General features: G+C 43.4%; 1 protein-coding gene across 3 annotated transcripts in view; it reads right to left on the minus strand.

The window, feature by feature from the left end:
- Positions 1 to 5,972: 5,972 nt before the first annotated feature.
- Positions 5,973 to 25,042, minus strand: part of HSCB (HscB mitochondrial iron-sulfur cluster cochaperone) — a 42,488-nt gene continuing 23,418 nt past the window's right edge. For 2 of the 3 annotated variants that reach the window (XM_069758608.1, XM_069758600.1), the window contains 2 exons: positions 20,888 to 20,935; positions 5,973 to 6,429 (listed from right to left, as the gene is read on the minus strand). In XM_069758608.1, coding sequence (XP_069614709.1) covers positions 6,341 to 6,429; positions 20,888 to 20,935 — 137 coding nt within the window. In that variant the 3' untranslated portion in view covers positions 5,973 to 6,340. The remainder of the gene's footprint in view (positions 6,430 to 20,887; positions 20,936 to 25,042) is intronic. The other variant, XM_069758617.1, reaches the window with a different exon arrangement.

Here is a 25,042-nt window from a genome sequence, read left to right on the forward strand (position 1 = left end):
TTAGGGCAGTGAGAATCTGGAATTGCTTGCCTGAGGAGGTGGTGATGGCGAACTCAGTCGAGGGGTTCAAGAGAGGCCTGGATGTCTTCCTGGAGCAGAACAATATTGTAACATACAATTATTAGGTTCTGTAGAAGGACGTAGATCTGGGGATTTATTATGATGGAATATAGGCTGAACTGGATGGACAAATGTCTTTTTTCGGCCTTACTATGTTACTATCCAAGCTGATACAGTTGAACTTGCAATGACGGGTGGGGGGCCCAGCTCATGTCTCCGTGCTCTGCCACAGAGCTTAACTGTATGTGCTTGATGTGCACACTGATACTCTTAACAGTAGCATAGCTCCCAGTGGGTCCCTCAGAGCAAGGGGTCAGGTGCGACCGTCCCTCTCCCCTTCCCCCTGGGGCAGCCACACTACTATGTGTGGACTACATACCACTAATACTTGGGTCTATTTGCTATTTATGTTGTCCTTACCTATATATATATGCCTAATTTTTGTCATGATTTAATAAAAACGTTTGAAATTTTATTGGTGGACTATTGATTCCATGTTCTTAGTAGTTTATTCCATGTTTGGAGTGTCCATTCTTCTTACTTTTATCAGCCTGCATTGAGGCACAAGGGTCCTTCACATATTTTGATATAATACGTTTTCTGTTCTGGTGATAATGTTTCTGATAATAAAAAAGTATATCAGCTGCTGTTTTTTATAAAAATATTGACGTGGAAACCTATATGGAAAGTTTTAGGGGAAACTCAAAAAGTTACACATTTGCCAGTATTGATCAAATCAAAGTCGATTGATCGGAGACAAGGGTACACAACCAGTGTCTGTTAGTGTACAGGCGTGTCTGGTCTCAGATTCCCAGTCACAAGTTTGTATTACAACTAAAGATATAAAAAGGGTTATGGCTATGGATGATCGAATAGCTTCGGATAAGTGCATAAAGTGCAAAAAGCCATAGCACTTCCCAAATAGCTTGCATCGGTAACCTGGATCCCTGGAGCGCTTCCAATAGTCAGCTGTTCGGCGCAGCTGCATGTGTCGCAGCTGTCTCAGTCACAAAGTGATAGTTATGGCTTTACATTACCTAAGGAAGATATTTTAATTGGGGAAAAAGTATTGTAATTTGTAAGTTTCCTATGCCTTCTATAACAACAAAACTTAACACAAAGACACTTCTATATTACACCTCAGTGTTATTGCTTTTATGAATAACACTTAGAAAGCTAATTTAAAAATATTAAATTATGAAAGAAATATACATTTTCTGAATGATAATCAAAGCAGAGTATAAATATTTACCATAACAAAAATCCTCTCTGTTCTCAAGAATGGAGGGATTTTTAATTTCATAGTTTACTGTTCATTGACCAGGTAATCAGCAACCTCTGCAAATCTATCAGCAGTAGTCGGTCTCCTAGGCAAGGAGCTTACTCTTGAAAGCACTTTGCTATAAAGCTTGTAATCAGTGTTCTGAAGCTGGCCAGAACGTCCAACTGATACCTTTAATTGCTCATTCTGTATCCTCTCGTATCAGTGTGGCCGGTTCAACATACCTTGACACAGTTGGTAGTCAGGTAGTGGGGCAGAGGTCCGTAAGCCACCTAGCTCATGTCAGCCGCCCCACATAGCACGTGTGGGCATGAGGCTCTGGACTGGGGTCTAAGGGGTATCGTTTCTCCTTATGGTGAGTGACATACCATCTCTGGCTTGTCAAGGTAAGGAGCCTTATTCGCCGTGCAACGATACCCCTTAGACCCCAGTCCAGAGCCTCTCACCTAGCCAAATCAGTTCTCATGCTTCGCACTGACGAGGGCCAACAGCCCGAAACACCGTGTCTGCGAATTGAGATATTGATTTGGCTTTTATCCTAAGTCATATTGCACGACTCGTTAAAGGGTTGATTGTGACTTGTAGGATCGCTACTTCCAACAGGTGGCGCCATAGAGTTTAATCCTCTTTTTCTCAAAAGGGGTATTGATGTGCGAGTTTATTGTTATTCGCAAGTGTGACCCTGGCCTTAGGCTATATTCACACTTTGCGGATTTTGCTGCGGATCCGCAGCGGATTTGACCGCTGCGGATCCGCAGCAGTTTCCCATGAGTTTACATTTCAATGTAAACCTATGGGAAACAAAAAACGCTGTGCACATGCTGCAGAAAAATCCACGCGGAAATGCTGCGGATTACGTTCCGCAGCATGTCACTTCTTTTCTGCGGATTTTCAGCTGCTCCAATAGAAAACTGCAGTTGAAAATCCGCAGAAGAAAACGCAGTAAAAACCGCGATAAATCCGCAGTAAAAACCGCGATGGGTTTTCACTGCGGATTTTGCAATTCCGCTGCGGAAAAATCCGCAGTGGAATCTGCAAAGTGTGCACATAGCCTTACTCAGCAGATCTTTTTTGCAGTATAGGATGAAGGCTTACATTCATTTAGGAGTCTTCAGCAAATAGACCGTTGATCAGATGCACCAGGATTGATGTTTTTGTGAGAAGGGCAGTACTTTTTTAGTTGCATCGGGTAACTAGCGAGGCCTTCTTTTGAGGTGGCTTGTTTAGTACTTATTTTATTCTTTATGCTGTCTGTCTCCACCTTATCCTAGTTCTGTTCACCTACAGTTGATGCCTGGGTTAGAGAGTACTGGCAGTGCTTCCATAATTTCACCTATTTTGGGAGCCCTGCCAAATGTATCTCATTTTGATTTTAATGCAGGATGTTCAGTGTATCCAATTCTGATGCATTGCCTGGAGCCCCAAGGCCCGTAGAGATTTTATGCTTCTGAGGGTCTCCCAAGTAGCCTACCGAATACGCTAAAGCTTACCCTGGTAGGAGATGGGTCAGGTCAGATGTCTGGGCTCTTCCACATTCCAGAGGAAACTTGGTTCTTTCCTTAAGGCAGGATTCTCTCTTTTCCTAGCTAGGTCTAAATATTTTAGAATATTTTGATGACTAGTTCTGCTTAGGATTCTGCAGTTTGCAACAATTAACAGGGATTCTAGACTTAATGCCCCCAGGCACCAGCTATATTCTTTTGTTCAATTTTTTGGTCATTTTGTTTACCGACAGGATTATCGAGTCCGCAGTTACGAAGACTGTAGCCGTTTGAGTTTAGTCTGTCTAAGGTTAGGGCACAAGGGCCACCTTTCTGATGTTCAATTTAGCAACTGTTTTATAGGTGAAAACCGATGGGCAGCATTTGCATGGCAATATAATCCCTTCAAAATTTTTGTATACATACAATGAACTAGGACAGACTTCCAAGAGCCAGGTTTCTACCTTGGCTTTCCTGGTGCAGCAGAATTTAAAGGGAACCTGTCACCTGAATTTGGCGGGACTGGTTTTCGGTCATATGGGCGGAGTTTTCGGGTGTTTGATTAACCCTTTCCTTACCCGCTGGCTGCAATATTGGATTGAAGTTCATTCTCTGTCCTCCGTAGTACACGGCAGCACAGGGCAATCCCGAAAACTCCACCCATATGACCGAAAACCAGTCCCGCCAAATTCAGGTGACAGGTTCCCTTTAACTTGTAGGCCATGAATCAGGGCTGCCTGTCCAGGAAGGGTGATTGTGTGGCCACGGTATTATTCCCCAGGATCCAGGAGATCTCTAGTGGGGCCCATCACCCTCCCCCTTTCACCAGAGAGAACTCTATTTCTGGTGATTTTTTTTTTCCCCTTTCTAGTAATTATCCTCTCTGTGACAGTAATATGCAGACTCATTCCTTTCATCCTAGCAGGATTCTTCGCCTTTGCACGATAATAAGCAGATTGGTCTCCTTCCTTTAGGTGCTGCACCTCCTCTTCTGGAGAGGACCTCAAATCTGACATAGGGAAGCATAGCTCTGACTATCTGTCCTTGAAAAGCCAGAATTGTATTTTTGGTCAACTTCCTAAAAAAATGCATCAAAAAAGTCATTGTAAATATCCCAAATTGATATGAATAGAAATGTTAGCTCATAAAGTGAAAAAACAAGCCCTCACTCAGCTCTATCAATGAAAAAATAAAAAAAAACTCTTCAAAAACGGTGACAAAGCAACATTTTTTTTTGTTAAAAAGTTGATTTATTCTTCACTTAAATTAAAAAAATGTAAGTCTGGTATTGCCGTAATCACACTGACCTGAATAATCATGCTTTCAGTAAATTCTCACCACACAAAAGCTGTGAAAAATTAAATCTAAAAAAAGAAAACATTAGTAGAATTACATTTTCCTCATCATTTCATGCAACGTGGAATTTGTTTCCCCCATCTTTCTGTATTGTTTGGCAAAATGAACGGTGTTATGCAAAGATTCACAGCTTGTCCCACAAAGAACAACTCCTTGTATGTCTACGTCGACAGAAAAAATAAAATTATAGCTCTTAGAAGAGGAGGAAAAATCGAAAATGCAAAAATAAAAAATTATTTTGTCATTAGAAAGGTATGTTTGTCTAAAATATTGTTTGTGCCACAGTAAATTTGTCTATCGCCCTACACGTTCCCTCCGTTCTGAAACTAACCTAAGACTAATATACTCCATAATTTGAATGTCGCATATCCATCTCCAAGACTTCTCCCGTGCTGCACCAGATCTCTGGAATGCACTACCCCAGACGATCTGACTTAAAGGGAACCTGTCACCCCGTTTTTTGAGATTGAGCTATAAATACTGTTAAATAGGGCCTGCGCTGTGTGTTCCTATAGTGTATGTAGTGTACCCCGATTCCCCATGTATGCTGAGAAATAACTTACCAAAGTCGCCGTTTTCGCCTGTCAATCAGGCTGGTCAGGTCAGGAGGGCGTGGTGACATCGCTGGTTCTTCCTCAGCTTTACGTTGGTGGCGTAGTGGCATAGTGGTGAAGACACAGCGCGCGATCTGCGCTGTCATCCCTTTCGTCGGTGGGGGCGGCCATCTTCCTGGGGCCGCGCGTGCGCAGATCGAGTGCTCTGCTGCACGGGGCTTCAGGAAAATGGCCGCGGGATGCCGCGCGTGCGCATTAGAGATCGCGGCGGCCATTTTCCCAAAGCCGAGATGCAAACTCGGCTTTGGGAAAATGGCCGCCGCGATCTCTAATGCGCACGCGCGGCATCCCGCGGCCATTTTCCTGAAGCCCCGTGCAGCAGAGCACTCGATCTGCGCACGCGCGGCCCCAGGAAGATGGCCGCCCCCACCGATGCAAGGGATTACAGCGCAGATCGCGCGCTGCTTGTTCACCACTACGCCACCAACGTAAAGCTGAGGAAGAACCAGCGATGTCACCACGCCCTCCCGACCTGACCAGCCTGATTGACAGGCGAAAACGGCGACTTTGGTAAGTTATTTCTCAGCATACATGGGGAATCGGGGTACACTACATACACTATAGGAACACACAGCGCAGGCCCTATTTAACAGTATTTATAGCTCAATCTCAAAAAACGGGGGTGACAGGTTCCCTTTAACTAGCCCCCACGATTTTAAGTGTGCTTTAAAAAACACATCTCTTTAAACAAGCCTATCACCTCAACTCACTAACCTAACTCTCCCCTGTTCCCTCCTTCTAAACATTATTCAGAATCTGCTCCCTCCTATTCATCTGTCTCCACACCCTCCATGCACCTGATAATTGCACTTAAACACACTGGCGATGGAGCTTTATATGGAAATCCCTATTTATTACAATTCTAATTCAGATCTAAAATAAGCACTTTTCACCTATTGTGTCCCCCCATTTCCTTATAGATCACAAGCCTGCGAGCAGGACTAGCACTCCTATTGTTCAACTGTCTTGCCTTGTATTGTCACTGCTTAATTGTAAAGTGCTGCGGAATATGTTGGCGAAGTATAAATAAAAAGATGATCATCGTAACCCCCCCCCCCCCCCCAAGAAAAATACAAGTTAAAAATCTGTGTTGTAATAAAGCAGAAAAGGAAGTCCACCAAGGGGCTGAATACCATCACAAAGCACTGTATAGAAATGAAACTGATATTACTAGCAAACTGACATTATCCAGTTTTATTATAAGGTACTAAAAAGTTGTCAAACCCAAACATTAATGGAACCAGTTATGTAGCAGAAAAAAAAAACTAAATTGAAATATTAAAATTAAACTATAGCAAGGCGATAACATTTCAGTCAATCAGATAAAGTCATCCAGCCTCGAGCAGCAAACACGAAAACTTGGTTCAGGAAAGTTGTATTAAATATGCGAGCAACAGTCCTTCCATACCAAACCTTCCATTTTTGACGAGGAGTGCAAGTGTAAGTGCAGTGTTCATGGTGAACTTTGGTGATCGTACCAGAGATCGCTCATAGCATGGCATCTTACTACACAAAGGCACTATCTAAAAGCAGCAGGAGGGCAAAGGTCATGGAACCATTTTCTTCTTCACTTGATCTAGTAGGTTTGAATAGTACTTCATCTTGATTAACAACATTTTAGCATCCTCAAGATCCCCTAGAAAAAGAGCAGAGTCACAATAAGCATTCTTGTGATATCAGCCTCGGCACAAAAAAAAATTGTACTTTCTCTCCTACCCGACTTAGGACAGAAAACATAAATATGACTCCCTGCTCTAAAGACTAGTCTAAAATGGAGCTAAAAAAGTGTGTATGATAGAGGCCTAATATACATACAATACTGTGCAAAGTTTTAAACAGGTGTGGGGCAGAAGCTGCAAAGTAATAATGCTAAAAAAAATAGAAGTACTAATACAGAAATCTATATTAAATCAATATTTGGTATGGCCACCATTTGCCTTCAAAATAGCATCAATTATTCAAGCTATACTTCCAAAGTTTTTGAAGAAACTAAGCACAGAGGTTGTTCCAAACATCTTGTAGAACTAACCACAAATATTAGTGTATGTAGGATTGTGCAAAACCTGTCACTTCATGCTATTCTAGACATGCTCAATGTTGAGATCGGGCCATATCATCACTTCCGGGACTCATTGTTCTTTACTTTGAAAATTGTTCATGGAGAAACCCCTTTCTGACATATGACATACTATCCCGTCGAGGTGGGGTGGGCCCTTATGACCACCGACGGGATAGTACGTCATACGCGATCGGCCGCGCTCACGGGGGGAGCGCGGCCGAGTGTCAGCTGACTATCGCAGCTGACATCCGGCACTATGTGCCAGGAGCGGTCACGGACCGCTCCCAGCACATTAACCCCCGGCACACCGCAATCAAACATGATCGCGGTGTGCTGGCGGTATAGGGAAGCATTGCGCAGGGAGGGGGCTCCCTGCGGGCTTCCCTGAGACCCCCGGAGCAACGCGACGTGATCGCGTTGCTGCGAGGGTCTCTTACCTCTCCTCCCTGCAGCAGGCCTGGATCCAAAATGGCTGCGGCATCCGGGTCCTGCAGGGAGGGAGGTGGCTTACCAAGTGCCTGCTCAGAGCAGGCGCTTGGCAAGCCTGCAGTGCTGTAAGTCAGATCGCTGATCTGACAGAGTGCTGTGCAAACTGTCAGATAAGCGATCTGTGATGTCCCCCCCTGGGCCAAAGTTAAAAAAAAAAAAAAACTTCCACATGTGTAAAAAAAATAAAAATAATAATAATTCCTAAAAAATAAAATAAAATAAAAATTATTCCCATAAATACATTTCCTATCTAAATAAAAAAACAAAAAAAAACAATAAAAGTACACATATTTAGTATCGCCACGTCCGTAACGACCCAACCTATAAAACTGTCCCACTAGTTAACCCCTTCAGTAAACACCGTATGAAAAAAAAAAAAAAGAGGCAAAAAAACAACACTTTATTATCATACCGCCAAACAAAAAGTGGAATAACACGCGATCAAAAAGACAGATATAAATAACCATGGTACCGCTGAAAACGTCATCTTGTCCTGCAAAAAACGAGCCCCCATACAGCATCATCAGCAAAAAAATAAGAGTTATAGTCTTGAGAATAAAGCGATGCCAAGTTATTTTTTCTATAAAATAGTTTTTATCGTATAAAAGCGCCAAAACATAAAAAAAAATTATATATATGAGATATCGCTGTAATCGTACTGACCTGAAGAATAAAACTGCTTTATCCATTTTACCAAACGCGGAACAGTATAAACGCCTCCCCCAAAAGAAATTCGTGAATAGCTGGTTTTTGGTCATTCTGCCTCACAAAAATCGGAATAAAAAGCGATCAAAAATTGTCACGTGTAAGAAAATGTTACCAATAAAAACAAACGTCAACTCGTCCCGCAAAAAACAAGACCTCACATGACTCCGTGGACCAAAATATGGAAAAATTATAGGTCTCAAAATGTGGAGACGCAAAAACTTTTTTGCTATAAAAAGCGTCTTTTAGTGTGTGACAGCTGCCAATCATAAAAATCTGCTATAAAAAACGCTATAAAAGTAAATCAAACCCCCCTTCATCACCCCCTTAGTTAGCGAAAAATAATAAAATAAAAAAAATGTATTTATTTCCATTTTCCCGTTAGGGCTAGGGTTAGGGTTGGGGCTAGGGTTGGAACTAAAGTCAGGGTTAGGGTTGGGGCTAAATTTAGGGTGTGGATTACATTTACGGTTGGGATTAGGGTTTGGATTAGAGTTAGGGGTGTGGTTAGGGTTACTGTTGGGATTAGGGTTAGGGGTTTGTTTGGATTAGGGTTTCAGTTAGAATTGGGGGTTTCCACTGTTTAGGCACATCAGGGGCTCTCCAAACGCGACATGGTGTCCGATCTCATTTCCAGCCAATTCTGCGTTGAAAAAGTAAAACAGTGCTCCTTCCCTTCCGTGCTCTCCCGTGCGCCCAAACAGGGGTTTACCCCAACATATGGGGTATCGGCATACTCAGGACAAATTGGACAACTTTTGGGGTCAAAGTTCTCTTGTTACCCTTGGGAAAATAAAAATTTGGGGGGCTAAAAATCATTTTTGTGGGAAAAAAGATTTTTTATTTTCACGGCTCTGCGTTGTAAACTGTAGTGAAACACTTGGGGGTTCAAAGTTCTCACAACACATCTAGATAAGTTCCTTGGGAGGTCTAGTTTCCAATATGGGGTCACTTGTGGGGCGTTTCTACTGTTTGGGTACATCAGGGGCTCTTCAAATACAACGCGACGCCTGCAGACCAATCCATCTAAGTCTGCATTCCAAATGGCGCTCCTTCCCTTCCGAGCTCTGCCATGCGCCCAAACAGTGGCCCCCCCCCCCCACATATGGGGTATCAGCGTACTCAGGACAAATTGTTCCACAACTTTTGGGGTCCAATTTATCCCGTTACCCTTGTTAAAATACAAAACTGGGGGCTAAAAAATCATTTTTGTGAAAAAAGAATTTTTATTTTCACGGCTCTGCGTTATAAACTGTAGTGAAACACTTGGGGGTTCAAAGCTTTCAAAACACATCTAGATAAGTTCTTTAGGGGGTCTACTTTCAAAAATGGTGTCACTTGTGGTTTTCATGTTTAGACACATCAGGGGCTCTCCAAACGCGACATGGTGTCCCATCTCAATTCCAGTCAATTTTGCATTGAAAAGTCAAACGGCTCTCCTTCCCTTCCGAGCTCTGCCATGTGCCCAAACAGTCATTTACCCCCACATATCGGGTATCAGCGTACTCAGGACAAATTGGACAACAACTTTTGGTGTCCATTTTCTCCTGTTACCCTTGGTAAAATAAAACAAATTGGAGCTGAAGTAAATTTTTTGTGAAAAAAGTTAAGTTAATTTTTATTTAAAAATTCCAAAAATTTCTGTAAAACACCTGAAGGGTTAATAAACTTCTTGAATGTGGTTTTGAGCACCTTGAGGGGTGCAGTTTTTAGAATGGTGTCACACTTGGTTATTTTCTATCATATAGACCCCTCAAAATGACTTCAAATGTGATGTGGTCCCTAAAAAATATTGGTGTTGTAAAAATGAGAAATTGCTGGTCAACTTTTAACCCTTATAACTCCCTAACAAAAAAAAAAAAATGTTAGTTCCAAAAATTGTGCTAATGTAAAGTAGACATGTGGGAAATGTTACTTATTAAGTATTTTGTGTGACATATCTGTGATTTAATTGCATAAAAATTCAAAGTTGGAAAATTGCAAAATTTTCAAAATGTTCGCCAAATTTCCATTTTTTTCACAAATAAACGCAGGTAATATCAAAGAAATTTTACCACTATCATGAAGTACAATATGTCACGAGAAAACATTGTCAGAATCGCCAAGATCCGTTTAAGCGTTCCAGAGTTATATCCTCATAAAGGGACAGTGGTCAGAATTGTAAAAAATGGCCTGGTCATTAACGTACAAACCACCCTTGGGGGTAAAGGGGTTAAAGAACCAAGTACATTTTAATAAATAGATCTTAATTTTATTTTAAGTTCCACAATGTTTAAAAACAGGCAGGGAAATGTTTTACCAGACAGAAAGAATCAGCTTTGATCCCATACGGTCCTGTCTATACTCTTACTTCCTTCCCTGCCCAGGAGCTGTGGTATGCGCAGACTATGTCCCTGAAAAGTCAGACACAGCCATTACATTACACAGTACATAGTAGGGACACATTTATTAGATTTTCAGTGCAGGAACTTTTTTTTTTTTTTTTTTTAACCCCTTCAAGACCCAGCCTATTTTGACCTTAAAGACCTTGCCGTTTTTTGCAATTCTGACCAGTGTCCCTTTATGAGGTAATAACTCAGGAACGCTTCAACGGATCCTAGCGGTTCTGAGATTGTTTTTTCGTGACATATTGGGCTTCATGTTAGTGGTAAATTTAGGTCAATAAATTCTGCATTTATTTGTGATAAACACGGAAATTTGGCGAAAATTTTGAAAATTTCGCAATTTTCACATTTTGAATTTTTATTCTGTTAAACCAGAGAGATATGTGACACAAAATAGTTAATAAATAACATTTCCCACATGTTTACTTTACATCAGCACAATTTTGGAAACAAAATTTTTTTTTGTTAGGAAGTTATAAGGGTTAAAATTCGACCAGCGATTTGTCATTTTTACAACGAAATTTACAAAACCATTTTTTTAGGGACCACCTCACATTTGAAGTCAGTTTGAGGGGTCTATATGGCTGAAAATACCCAAAAGTGACACCATTCTAAAAACTGCACCCCTCAAGGTACTCAAAACCACATTCCAGAAGTTTATTAACCCTTCAGGTGCTTCACAGAAGCAGAAGCAACATGGAAGGAAAAAATGAACATTTAACTTTTTAGTCACAAAAATTATCTTTTAGCAACAATTTTTTTATTTTCCCAATGGTAAAAGGAGAAACTGAACCACGAAAGTTGTTGTCCAATTTGTCCTGAGTACGCTGATACCTCATATGTGGGGGTAAACCACTGTTTTGGCGCACGGCAGGGCTTGGAAGGGAAGGAGCGCCATTTGACTTTTTGAATCAAAAATTGGCTTCACTCTTTAGCGGACACCATGTCACGTTTGGAGAGCCCCCGTGTGCCTAAAAATTGGAGCTCCCCCACAAGTGACCCCATTTTGGAAACTAGACGCCCCAAGGAACTTATCTAGATGCATAGTGAGCACTTTGAACCCCCAGGTGCTTCACAAATTGATCCGTAAAAATGAAAAAGTACTTTTTTTTCGCAAAAAAATTCTTTTAGCCTCAATTTTTTCATTTTCACATGGGCAACAGGATAAAATGGATCCTAAAATGTGTTGGGCAATTTCTCCTGAGTACACCAATACCTCACATGTGGAGGTAAACCACTGTTTGGGCACATGGTAAGGCTCGGAAGGGAAGGAGCGCCATTTGACTTTTTGAATGAAAAATTATTTCCATCGTTAGCGGACACCATGTCGCGTTTGGATAGCTCCTGTGTGCCTAAACATTGGCGCTCCCCCACAAGTGACCCCATTTTGGAAACTAGACCCCCCAAGGAACTAATTTGGATGCCTAGTGAGCACTTTAAACCCTCAGGTGCTTCACAAATTGATCTGTAAAAATGAAAAAGTAATTTTTTTTCACAAAAAAATTCTTTTCGCCTCAATTTTTTCATTTTCACATGGGCAGTAGGATAAAATGGATCATAAAATTTGTTGGGCAATTTCTCCCGAGTACGCCGATACCTCATATGTGGGGGTAAACCACTGTTTGGGCACTCGGCAGGGCTCGGAAGAGAAGGCGCGCCATTTGACTTTTTGAATGGAAAATTAGCTCCAATTGTTAGCGGACACCATGTCGCGTTTGGAGAGCCCCTGTGTGCCTAAACATTGGAGCTCCCCCACAAGTGACCCCATTTTGGAAACTAGACCCCCCAAGGAACTTATCTAGATGCATATTGAGCACTTTAAACCCCCAGGTGCTTCACAGAAGTTTATAACGCAGAGCCATGAAAATAAAAAATAATTTTTCTTTCCTCAAAAATGATTTTTTAGCCTGGAATTTCCTATTTTGCCAAGGATAATAGGAGAAATTGGACCCCAAATATTGTTGTCCAGTTTGTCCTGAGTACGCTGATACCCCATATGTGGGGGTAAACCACTGTTTGGGCGCACGGCAGGGCTCGGAAGGGATGGCACGCCATTTGGCTTTTTAAATGGAAAATTAGCTCCAATCATTAGCGGACACCATGTCACGTTTGGAGAGCCCCTGTGTGCCTAAACATTGGAGATCCCCCAGAAATGACACCATTTTAGAAACTAGACCCCCAAAGGAACTAATCTAGATGTGTGGTGAGGACTTTGAACCCCCAAGTGCTTCACAGAAGTTTATAACGCAGAGCCATGAAAATAAAAAAAAAAATTATTTTCTCAAAAATGATCTTTTAGCCTGCAATTTTTTATTTTCCCAAGGGTAACAGGAGAAATTTGACCCCAAAAGTTGTTGTCCAGTTTCTCCTGAGTACGCTGATACCCCATATGTGGGGGTAAATCACTGTTTGGGCACATGCCGGGGCTCGGAAGTGAAGTAGTGACGTTTTGAAATGCAGACTTTGATGGAATGCTCTGTGGGCGTCACGTTGCATTTGCAGAGCCCCTGATGTGGCTTAACAGTAGAAACCCCCCACAAGTGACCCCATTTTGGAAACTAGACCCCCAAAGGAACTTATCTAGATGTGTGGTGAGCACTTTGAACCCCCAAGTGCTTCATAGAAGTTTATAATGCAGAGCCGTGAAAATAATAAATACGTTTTCTTTCCTCAAAAATAATTATTTAGCCCAGAATTTTTTAATTTTCCCAAGGGTAACAGGAGAAATTTGACCCCAATATTTGTTGTCCAGTTTCTCCTGAGTACGGTGATACCCCATATGTGGGGGTAAATCACTGTTTGGGCACATGCCGGGGCTCGGAATTGAAGTAGTGACGTTTTGAAATGCAGACTTTGATGGAATGCTCTGCGGGCGTCACGTTGCGTTTGCAGAGCCCCTGATGTGCCTAAACAGTAGAAACCCCCCACAAGTGACCCCATTTTGGAAACTAGACCCTGAAAGGAACTTATCTAGATGTGTGGTGAGCACTTTGAACCCCCAAGTGCTTCATAGAAGTTTATAATGCAGAGCCGTGAAAATAATAAATACGTTTTCTTTCCTCAAAAATAATTATTTAGCCCAGAATTTTTTATTTTCCCAAGGGTTACAGGAGAAATTGGACCCCAAAAGTTGTTGTCCAGTTTCTCCTGAGTACGCTGATACCCCATATGTGGGGGTAAACCACTGTTTGGGCACACGTCGGGGCTCAGAAGGGAAGTAGTGACTTTTGAAATGCAGACTTTGATGGAATGGTCTGCGGGTGTCACGTTGCGTTTGCAGAGCCCCTGGTGTGCCTAAACAGTAGAAACCCCCCACAAGTGACCCCATTTTAGAAACTAGACCCCCCAAGGAACTTATCTAGATATGTGGTGAGCACTTTGAACCCCCAAGTGCTTCACAGACGTTTACAACGCAGAGCCGTGAAAATAAAAAATCATTTTTCTTTCCTCAAAAATTATGTTTTAGCAAGCATTTTTTTAGATTCACAAGGGTAACAGGAGAAATTGGACCCCAGTAATTGTTGCGCAGTTTGTCCTGAGTATGCTGGTACCCCATATGTGGGGGTAAACCACTGTTTGGGCACACGTCAGGGCTCGGAAGTGAGGGAGCACCATTTGACTTTTTGAATACGAGATTGGCTGGAATCAATGGTGGCGCCATGTTGCGTTTGGAGACCCCTGATGTGCCTAAACAGTGGAAACCCCTCAATTCTAACTCCAACACTAACCCCCCCCACACCCCTAACCCTAATCCCAACTGTAGCCATAACCCTAATCACAACCCTAACCCCAACACACCCCTAACCACAACACTAACCCCAACACACCCCTAACCCTAACCACAACCCTAATTCCAACCCTAACCCTAAGGCTATGTGCCCACGTTGCGGATTCGTGTGAGATATTTCCGCACCATTTTTGAAAAATCTGCGGGTAAAAGGCACTGTGTTTTACCTGCGGATTTTCCGCGGATTTCCAGTGTTTTTTGTGCGGATTTCACCTGCGGATTCCTATTGAGGAACAGGTGTAAAACGCTGCGGAATCCGCACAAAGAATTGACATGCTGCGGAAAATACAATGCAGCGTTTCCGCGCGGTATTTTCCGCACCATGGGCACAGCGGATTTGGTTTTTCATATGTTTACATGGTACTGTAAACCTGATGGAACACTGCTGCGAATCCGCAGCCAAATCCGCACCGTGTGCACATGGCCTAATTCTAAAGGTATGTGCACACGCTGCGGAAAACGCTGCGGATCCGCAGCAGTTTCCCATGAGTGTACATTTCAATGTAAACCTATGGGAAACAAAAATCGCTGTGCACATGCTGCGGAAAAACTGCACGGAAACGCAGCGGTTTACATTCCGCAGCATGTCACTTCTTTGTGCGGATTCCGCAGCGGTTTTACAACTGCTCCAATAGAAAATCGCAATTGTAAAACCGCAGTGAAATGCGCAGAAAAAAACGCGGTAAATCCGCCATAAATCCGCAGCGGTTTAGCACTGCGGATTTATCAAATCCGCAGCGGAAAAATCCGCAGAGGACCAGAATACGTGTGCACATTCCTAACCCTAACCCTAGCCCTAACCCTACCCCTACCCCTACCCCTAACCCTACCCCTAACCCTAGCCCTACCCCTACCCCTAACCCTACCCCTAACCCTAACCCTATTCTAACATTAGTGGAAAAAAAAAATTTCTTTATTTTTTTTATTGTCCCTACCTATGGGGGTGACAAAGGGGGGGGGTCATTTATTATTTTTTTTATTTTGATCACTGAGATAGATTATATCTCAGTGATTAAAATGCACTTTGGAACGAATCTGCCGGCCGGCAGATTCGGCGGGCGCACTGCGCATGCGCCCGCCATTTTGGAAGATGGCGGCGCCCGGGAGAAGACGGACGGGACCACGGCTGGATCGGTAAGTATGATAGGGTGGGGGGGGACCACGGGGGGGGGGGGGGATCGGAGCACGGGGGGGGGAATCGGAGCGCGGGAGGGGTGGAACGGAGCGCGGGGGGCGTGGAACGGAGCACGGGGGGGCTGGAATGGAGCACGGGGGGGTGGAACGGAGCACGGGGGGGGGTGGATCGGAGTGCAGGGGGGGTGATTGGAGCACGGGGGGGTGATTGGAGCACGGGGGGAGCGGACACGAGCACGGGGGGGGAGCGGAGCACAGGACAGAGGGGAGCCGGAGCAGTGTACCGGCCAGATCGGGGGGCTGGGGGGGCGATCGGTGGGGTGGGGGCACACTAGTATTTCCAGCCATGGCCGATGATATTTCAGCATCGGCCATGGCTGGATTGTAATATTTCACCCGTTATAATGGGTGAAATATTACAAATCGCTCTGATTGGCAGTTTCACTTTCAACAGCCAATCAGAGCGATCGTAGCCACGAGGGGGTGAAGCCACCCCCCCTGGGCTAAACTACCACTCCCCCTGTCCCTGCAGATCGGGTGAAATGGGAGTTAACCCTTTCACCCGATCTGCAGGGACGCGATCTTTCCATGACGCCGCATAGGCGTCATGGGTCGGAATGGCACCGACTTTCATGACGCCTACGTGGCGTCATGGGTCGGGAAGGGGTTAAGGGAACCCGTCACCCCCAAATTTGAAGATGAGCTAAGGCCACCAGCATCAGGGGCTTATCAACAGCATTCTGTAATGCTGTAGATAAGCCCCCGATGTATCCTGAAAGATAAGAAAAAGAGGTTAGATTATACTCACCTGGGGGCGGTCCGATCCGATGGGCTTCGCGGTCCGTGACCTCCCATCTTCATAGGACGACATCCTCTTCTTGTCTTCACGCTGCGGGCTCCTGCGCAGGCGTACTGTATTTGCCCTGTTGAGGGCAGAGCCAAGTACTGCAGTGCGCAGGCGCCGGGTCTCTGACCTTTCCCGGCGCCTGCGCACTGCAGTACTGTGCCCTCATCAGGGCAAAGTACACCTGCGCCGGAGCGTGACTACAAGAAGAGGACGTCATCGTAAGAAGATGGGAGGCCCCAGACCGCGACGCCCATCGTACTAGGACCTCCCCTGGGTGAATATAATATAACCTCTTTTTCTCATCTTTCAGGTTACATCGAGGGCTTATCTCAAGCATTACAGAATGCTGTAGATAAGCCCCTGATGCCGGTGGGCTTAGCTCATCTTTGATTTTGGGGGTGACAGGTTCCCTTTAAATACATCAAACTGTAGAAATTATTATTTCAAGATCTATTGAAATCTATTAAAATGAAATTTGTTTGTGGGAACTATTTAGGTGACATTAGATGTATGTTTTGGGATCGTTGTTCTGCTACATAATAAATTTGGAGTCAAACACATCCTTGATGATGTTGAACCATGGGCAAGTATCTGCTTGTACTTCTTGAAAGAGTATACCAGGGAAGGTGGATTTTTCGCTGCTCTGCTGATTTTCATTGCTATGCAAGAATCAAGATATCAGGACAAAGTGGTTTGTCAACGTGTTTAAGAGTCCATCTGACTCCTTCAGGACAACACGTAAAACATGTATTTCTAAGAATTGAGAACACCAAGAAACGGGCAATGTACAGGACCCTAGATGCGGTGGTTGGCCAAGGAAACTTCGTGCAGCATGTTTACTTCTCTTCAAAATTGGAAGATGTCCAGCCGTACTATTAGCTCAGAACTGGCAGCAAGAAGGGAGACCCAATTACACCCATCTACTGTTCAGAGAAGTCTGGGCAGAAGTGATTTTCATGGAAGAATTGAGGCCATACACCAAATGCAACATAGTAACAAGGCCAAGGGACTCAACTATATATGAAAATAGGAACTGGGGTGCAAAAAAATGGCAGCAGCCAAATGTGAAATATTTACTATAATCATAAAGAGAAAAAAGAGAGAGTTTGCGATCCAAACCAAAAAGTATATATATAGTATAATACTAAATCATCACTCTGATCGTACTTGAATATTACTTTATCTCCTACCCTTTATGCCCATGTTTTTGTGGTGCACTGTGACACTCAGATAATTTCAACTGCTGCTTATTATGCACTATGCACTTTTTTGAGGATTGGGGGTGTTCCCCCTGTGTCTCTGTTTGCTCACATGTGCTTTCTGGTTTGCCCATTGTTTTCCTTGGTTTGACATTGTTGCCTGCTTGCTCCCCCCTTCCCTTTTTTCTTTTTTTCATTTTTTGATGGTATTATATGTACGTTTTACATCTTTCATGGTTGTATAATATTTATGTCTAATAAAATCAGTTTGTAACTTTACAAAACTGTAAGATGTGGTTCTTTTGAGCAACCTTGATTTAGTATTATACTATATATATACTTTTTGGTTTGGATCGTAAACTCTCTTTTTTCTCTTTATGATTATAGTCTGTATTTTAGAGAGGATCCCTGGCCCCCCATGATAGGGGTTTCTGGGAATATGTTGTATACGTCCTGGTGGTTCCGATATGTTTTCACAAATGTGAAATATTTGGCTGGAACAGAAAGCAGTTTGTCATCGAGGGGCTGGAAAGCAGCACAATGAGTGTATACAGACAATACTAAAGCATGCTGGAGGTTCCTTCCAAGTTTGGAGCTACATTTCATTTGGTGAGGATTAATGGTGTCCCAAGTCCTCAATCAGGGGAGGCATCTGATTGGCTCCAAATGTATTTGCCACGAGACAGCAGCCCTAAACATACAGCCAATGTCATTAGGAACTATAGCGAGCGTAAAAAATTAACAAGGAGTACTGGAAGTGATGATACGACCTCCATAATGCCCTAATCTCAACATCAGCAGATCTGTCTGGGATTACACGAAAAGCTATGAATTGAAATGATATGGACCCATACTTTAAAAATAAATATTTATTTACCCTGTACAGTGGAGCTAAATTAAAAAAAATTTAACTACACAGCCAGTAAAGACTACAGCTTGTACTATAAAAAATAAGCCCTTTTTAACAAAAGTTTTAAAACACAACAGGCTAAAGAAATTTGGTATTGCCATTATTGTATCAACTTTTAGAAAAATGGTTATGTCAATATTGCTGAATAGTGATAAGAAACCTAAATCCAGAATTACTGTGTTTTTTTTATTCATTCCACCACCCAAAGAGTCTGTTAAAAACGATTACTTATAGGTAACCACTGACAACAAACGAGTGTGGCATTCGCCCCTATTACTGGACAGGAAGCCCCAAGCACAAAATAAAGAGGCAACTCCCACTTCCTCCTTCAATGTGGTTCCCAAGGAGTCAATTAAAGGATTTTTTACTGGGTGTCTGTGTTTTCTAAATTTGACTATGGGGTTAGTAATAGGGGCATCTTATTGACGCCTCTCCATTACTAAACTCGGGGCTTGATGTCATAAAGGTGACATCAACCCCCACAACTATTACCCCACTTGTTTGTAGCCGGGGGGGGAGAATATCAATGGCCCCTTCCTAGGCTATTAATATCAGCTTGCAGCTGTCTGCATAGGCTTTGCTGGTTCTTAATTCTAGGGGGACCCCATGTCATTTTTGGGGGGCTCCCCTATTTTAATAGCCAGTAAAGGCGAAGTATAAAGTTGTAAGCTGATATTAATAGCCTGGGAAGCTCCATGGGTATTACCCCTTTCCCAAGCTATAAACATCTGCCCCGCAGTTGTTGGCTTTCCCTCTGCTGGTTTGAGAGATGCACGGGAGCCCATTCCATTTTTTCACAAAATTTTTTTTTTTTTTATTAATAAAATACATGTCCAGTAATTTGAACACACTGTACTAAAGGTATTTGTCACATCTGTATATCTACCTATTCTATATGTATTTACTGTATGTAATACATCTCTTCTATCCTGTCACCTCCTGCAGTGATTTTACCGAACTCCACAGATATATTACTGGCTTTTCTCCTATCTCTCTATGCAATATAAATATATGTGTGTTTTGACGAATATTTCCTTCGAAAATGATGTGTAAATGACAGAGAACTGCAGTATGTAAAAGCTCATGTTAAAAAAAAAAAATAAAAAAAAAATTTGCATCGCAATCGGATGTAAACTGGTTGCTAGGTGTGAAAATCGCATGGAACTCGTCCGTTTTTTCAGTCCAGATTTCGGAACTTTTTTTCCTCGCATATGGGTACACGCCTGTAAGAGGACATTTTAACTCATCCATCAATTCCTCCCTTTATAGATTTATTGCAGAGTTGCCCTCTTATCACTCCAAGAGCACACAGAGTGGATATTTTACCAAATAACCACTTAGTTGAATCTAACAGCTTATGACTTCAAATCCCAAAAATATTAATTGTATATAATGGCTCCACCATCTTAAATTTGGAAAATTGACTGGAAATTAACCACAGCCACAACCTCCCGCTCTTGCTCCAGACCATCCCCCCGGAAATCACCGGGTCAGAACCTTCCTTCCAGGGAGCTGTGTGCAGGGATCCACCAGCAGGTACTGCGAATGCACAGACCTGGAATTGACCGCAAATCTTTCTGGGGTGCTACGTCATAAGGACACGCCCTGCACAGACCTGGGTGGCCATTGCTTTCTGCCGCACTCGACACTGGGTACGCCGACCAGCACACCCCAGCATGCACAAACCCAGGACGGCATGTCGGCCAGAGACTTTTTGGCAAAGACGTCTCTGCTTGCACGCAACTGCACACCTTGACCTCCTGACCAGAGTGGCAACTCCAGATCTGTCGGTATCCAGGATCCTACGGACAACCTCCAGACCTAGGTAAGGCTAGGTTCACATTGGGTTAACAGCAGCCCGTTCAACACATGCGTTAACGGGCTGCTGTTAATGCAAGTGCCGATATGTCATCGCGCTAGCGCAGATATAGCTAGCAGATGCTCTATCTGCGGTAGCAGTGACGGACCCAGAAACGCTGCAGCCCGCATCCCAGGGTCCGTCACTCAATGACGGCACATCGCTAGCGCACGCCCATTGTGGGCATGCGCTAGCGATGCTTACGACATAGGACTTAATGGCGGCGTTAACGGACTGCGTTACACCGCGTTATGCCACGGTGTAACGTAGTCCGTCTAATGGACTTGCCTATAACGCAATGTAAACCCGGCCTAAGCTCCATTCTAAACTGCCCTTCACTTCTAGGATCCCTCAGACAGGAAATCAAACTGATGCGGAGGAGAGGTACCTCCCTTTTATTCAGTAGGTTACCTGTCCTTGATGGGAGGATACTTTCAGATGATGCCCTCATGGAAGAGGGGGAAAAAAGTTTTATGGAAGTTAAGGCGAAGTTAGGCCTGGTTTTTAAGGGTAGAATATGCATAAATTATTAAAAACTTTCCCATAATTATGCATTTTCACTATATAGTACACCAATTCAGCATGATTGTAAACTATTGTGCAATGTAAAATTGCAATGTACAGCACAACGCTGCACTTTTACAATTGGCCACTAGATGTCTGTACATATCGCATAGAACTGGAAAACCAGTTTTGAAAAGAAAAGAAAAGATGTACCGTACCTTTCTCAAAGGCATTTCTAACATTTTCAATCAATGACTGGCATTTATCTGTGAAGACAGTAATCAGAAATTAATGGTAAAATAGAAATGTTTGAGTATACACACTGTATATGAAAGTGAAGTTAGTCAGAGGATTTAAACCAAAACCCATGCAAAAATAGCCAACTCATTTCGTATTTGTGTTATTGAAACTTTTCTGTTGAAGTCTTCATGAAGTGTGCAGTGGAATAAGATGTGCTAAATTAATAAACTTTTTTATAAAAATTGTTGCATCTTTCATCTGCCAACACACACACACACACACACACACACACAAAAAGTATTGCAGTTGAGAACTGAAGAACACTTCTGTTATAAATCGCACCACTTATCCTCCATGCAACACTCTGCCATTTTGGAAAACTTTGTTTTGAAAAACGCATGTTGCTTCTTTGAAGAGAGACTTCTGATGGAACCTTCTCCAAAGTAATCACTGTCCAATCAGAAGGCTGCAGGAGAAGAATAAGGCCATGTTCACACAGTGCGTTTTTTTACTGCGGAACCGCAGCGGTTTTGCCGCTGCGGTTCCGCAGCTGTTTTCCATGCAGGGTACATTACAATGTACCCCTATGGAAAACAGGAACCGCTGTGCACATGATCCTGAATTTCCCTTAAAAAGCCGCGCTGAATAGCTGCGGGAAAAAAGAAGGAGCATGTCACTTCTTTTCCCGAAACAGCAGCGGTTCTGCACCCATAGACCTCCATTGTGAGGTCAAACCCGCAGTAAAACCCGCAGATCAAAAATATATCTGCGGGTTTTATTGCGGTTTGTGGTGCAGAACCGCTGCTGCAGGAAGTGCGGGGAAGCGGGAGGAAGTGCGTGGGCGGAGTGTGGTCCTGACTGTATCCCGAAGAGACTGTCATCATGGAGGCATACCGTCGCATGGGGATCGATGTTGGGCGTCTGATTGATTTGGTATGTCTGTGTTTGTGTCCCCATGCGACGATAGTGCCTCCATTGTGCTAAGTCGCCGTATGGGACTACTACTCCCATCCGGTATTAGGATGGGAGAGTTGTCCCTGTGTCCGGCGACTAGCACAATTGTAAAGTAAACACAAACACACAAACATGACACACAGTACAGTACATACAACACATAACAGAGTATATACTCACCATACAGCACACTTGTAGGCGAAGCCCTCGATCCTCCAGGAAAAAATCCCAAAATAAAAAATAAAATTCATACTCCCTGTCCGCAGAATCCATAAAACGAGTGTCCCACGCCGATCGGCTGCTCTCCGGCGATACACTGCCAGGAGCGGAGCTCCTAGCAGTGTATCACGTACTGTCCCGGAGTTCAATGGCTCCGGCGTCTCGTTTAACGGCAGTACAGCTGCGTTGAACTTTCCCACGCAGCACTGCCGTTAAGCGAGAGTGCCGGGGTCAATGACCGCCGGTAAACTCGCTTGCGCATGCGCAGTAACACACCGACAGAAACTATGGCTCCTGTCAGTGTGTTGCTGCAGCCGTGGAGAGCAGACACATCTCTGGATGTGTCTGTTCTCCATGGAAGATCTTCGTGGGACCCTCGATGGATTTCTGCGGACAGGGCCAGGGAGTATGAATTTGTTTTTTTATTTTGCATCTTTTTCAGGTCGAGGGTCTTCAGGACGGATTGAGCGAATAATAAATTATGGTCAAAAAGTGTGTGTCTTTATTTCATTAAAATATTTTTTTCTAGTCTTTGTGTTTTTTTTTTTAACCCTTTCATTGGCTTAATAATGGATAGGCGTCTTATTGACGCCTCTCCATTATTAACCGGGCTTAATGCCACCTTACAATAGCAAGGTGGCATTAACCCCTCATTACCCCATATCCCACCGCTACACGGGAGTGGGAAGAGAGGGGCTAAGTGCCGGAATTGGCGCATCTTTTTGATGCGCCTTTTCCGGGGAGGCTGCGGGCTTATAATTGTAGCCAGGGGGGGGGGGGGGGAGCAAATATCCATTGCCCCTTTCCTAGGCTATGAATATAAGCCCACGGCTGTCTGAGTAGCCTTTCTGGCCTAAAAATATAGGGGGACCCCAACACTTTTTTTTCCGGGGCCCCCTATATTTTAGTGCCAGAACGGTTACGCAGACAGCTGGGGGCTTATATTCATGGCCTGGGAACAGCCAGGGGTATTTTAACCCCTTCCCGGGCCTCAAATATTGGCCCACGGCTGTCTGCCTAGCCTTTCTGGACTAAAAATATAGGGGGACCCTATTTTTTTTTTTTTTTTTTAGGGGGTCCACATATATTATAGTAACCCTTTAATAGGATTAATAATGGATAGGCGTCTTATTGACGCCTATCCATTATTAACCGTGCTTAATGCCACCTTACAATAGCAACCCTATCATTAACCTTTAGGGTTAGGGGTAGGGTTAGGATCCCTTTAGGGTTAGGATCCCTTTAGGGTTAGGATCCCTTTAGGGTTAGGGGTAGGGTTAAGATCCCTTTAGGGTTAGGGGTAGGATCCCTTTAGGGTTAGGATCCCTTTAGGGTTAGGATCCCTTTAGGGTTAGGGTTAGGATCCCTTTAGGGTTAGGGGTATTGTTAGGGTTAGGATCCCTTTCCGGTTATGATCCCTTTGGGGGTAGGGTCCTTAGGGTTATGAGCCCTAACCCTATCCTAACTATTTTAGTTTATAGTGGGTTTTTTACTTAATGTTGTTGATTGGCGCACGCACCGCTCATGATTGACGGCACCAGAGCTAGTAGTAAAACAACTGCACACGAACGTTTTTATTGGTGTTTGTGTTTTTGTGCGTGTGTTCATTTATTAGGGGTTACTTTGATATATTTCAACTTTTGAAAAGCATTTGTGTAACATTACTTGGTCGTGCTATAGATTATGAGATGACACTATTGTATTCATTGTAGGTTCGTGATTATCCGGCCCTGTGGGACCCTTCCGATGAGTCCTATAAGGATAAGTACTTCAGGGAACTTGCGTGGACGAAAATAGTTTGTGACATGTTCCCGGATTGGGACAGATATCCTGTGACAACACAGCTGAAAATAGGTAATTATAATTACATTTATTTAGTAAACCTTGAGTATATTAAAAATATAATTTTTTTAGATCTCAAAAAAATTTTTGTTTTTTTTTTGCAACCTTTTTTTGGTAGATAAAGATGTGAGGCAACGTTGGCGCTCCATCAGAGACCGATTTACAAAATTTCTGAATGATTGCTCAAAGAGTGGCTCTTCACCAAGCAAAACAAAATTCCCCTTCAGTGAAGAGCTACAGTTTATTGTGACCAGCAGGACATTGAGAAAGTAAGTTAAAATCCACTCCACTAGATTATTTATATATAATATGTTGTGCTAAAAATTGTATTAATGATCTTTTTTTTCCCCCCACAGGACGGAAGGAAACATGTCTGCTGCTGATTTAGAGGACAGCGACACAGAGGATGGAGCAGGCAGTTCCTCTGGAGTGTGAGGGACCATCTCTCCCTCCATTCCCACAGCTTCTGCTGAATCAGCATCCACTTCAGCATCTGCTGCATCAACATCTGCTTCAGCAGCTGCTGAAGCATCTGATTCCGCAGAAGCTGTAAGAGTGGAGAAGAGAGCTGTCTATCCGGTGGCAGCAGAGAAAAAACAAAAAAAAAACAAAGAAGAACCAAGAGGACCAAACGGTTCAAATTGCCTGCGACACATTGGATTTATTAAAAAAAAATCAACTACAGATGACAATTGCGACTCCTTTGCACTGTCGCCAGAAAAACACGCTCCCTGCCACCGGATAGACAATCTCTTTTTATGTCTATGGTCCAGCTGTCCCTCACTGCTCTGGAGGACCCTGCTCCTATTTCTCCATACAATGAGGTTCTGATGGGGGTGTTGGGACTTTTCAGGCCCCGACACAGAACACCTGAAACACCAGCTACAAGACCCCAGTATTTGGCCAACAGCCAAGGAAGTTCTGGACATAGAGGCCTCCAAGGCAGTTATGGCGATAGAGGCAGTTCGCAGCAGCTGGGGGGAGCAACGTATGAAACTGAGGGAACAAATTTCCTCTATTCACCAGAGTACACCTTTCTTAATTGAACATAAATTGGGCAAAAGTTTTCAGTTGCACAGAAAACCACAAGAAAAACGAAGTACATCATATGTGATAAT

The sequence above is a fragment of the Ranitomeya imitator genome, chromosome 1, assembly GCF_032444005.1.
Source record: "Ranitomeya imitator isolate aRanImi1 chromosome 1, aRanImi1.pri, whole genome shotgun sequence".
Classification (NCBI taxonomy): Eukaryota; Metazoa; Chordata; class Amphibia; order Anura; family Dendrobatidae; genus Ranitomeya; species Ranitomeya imitator.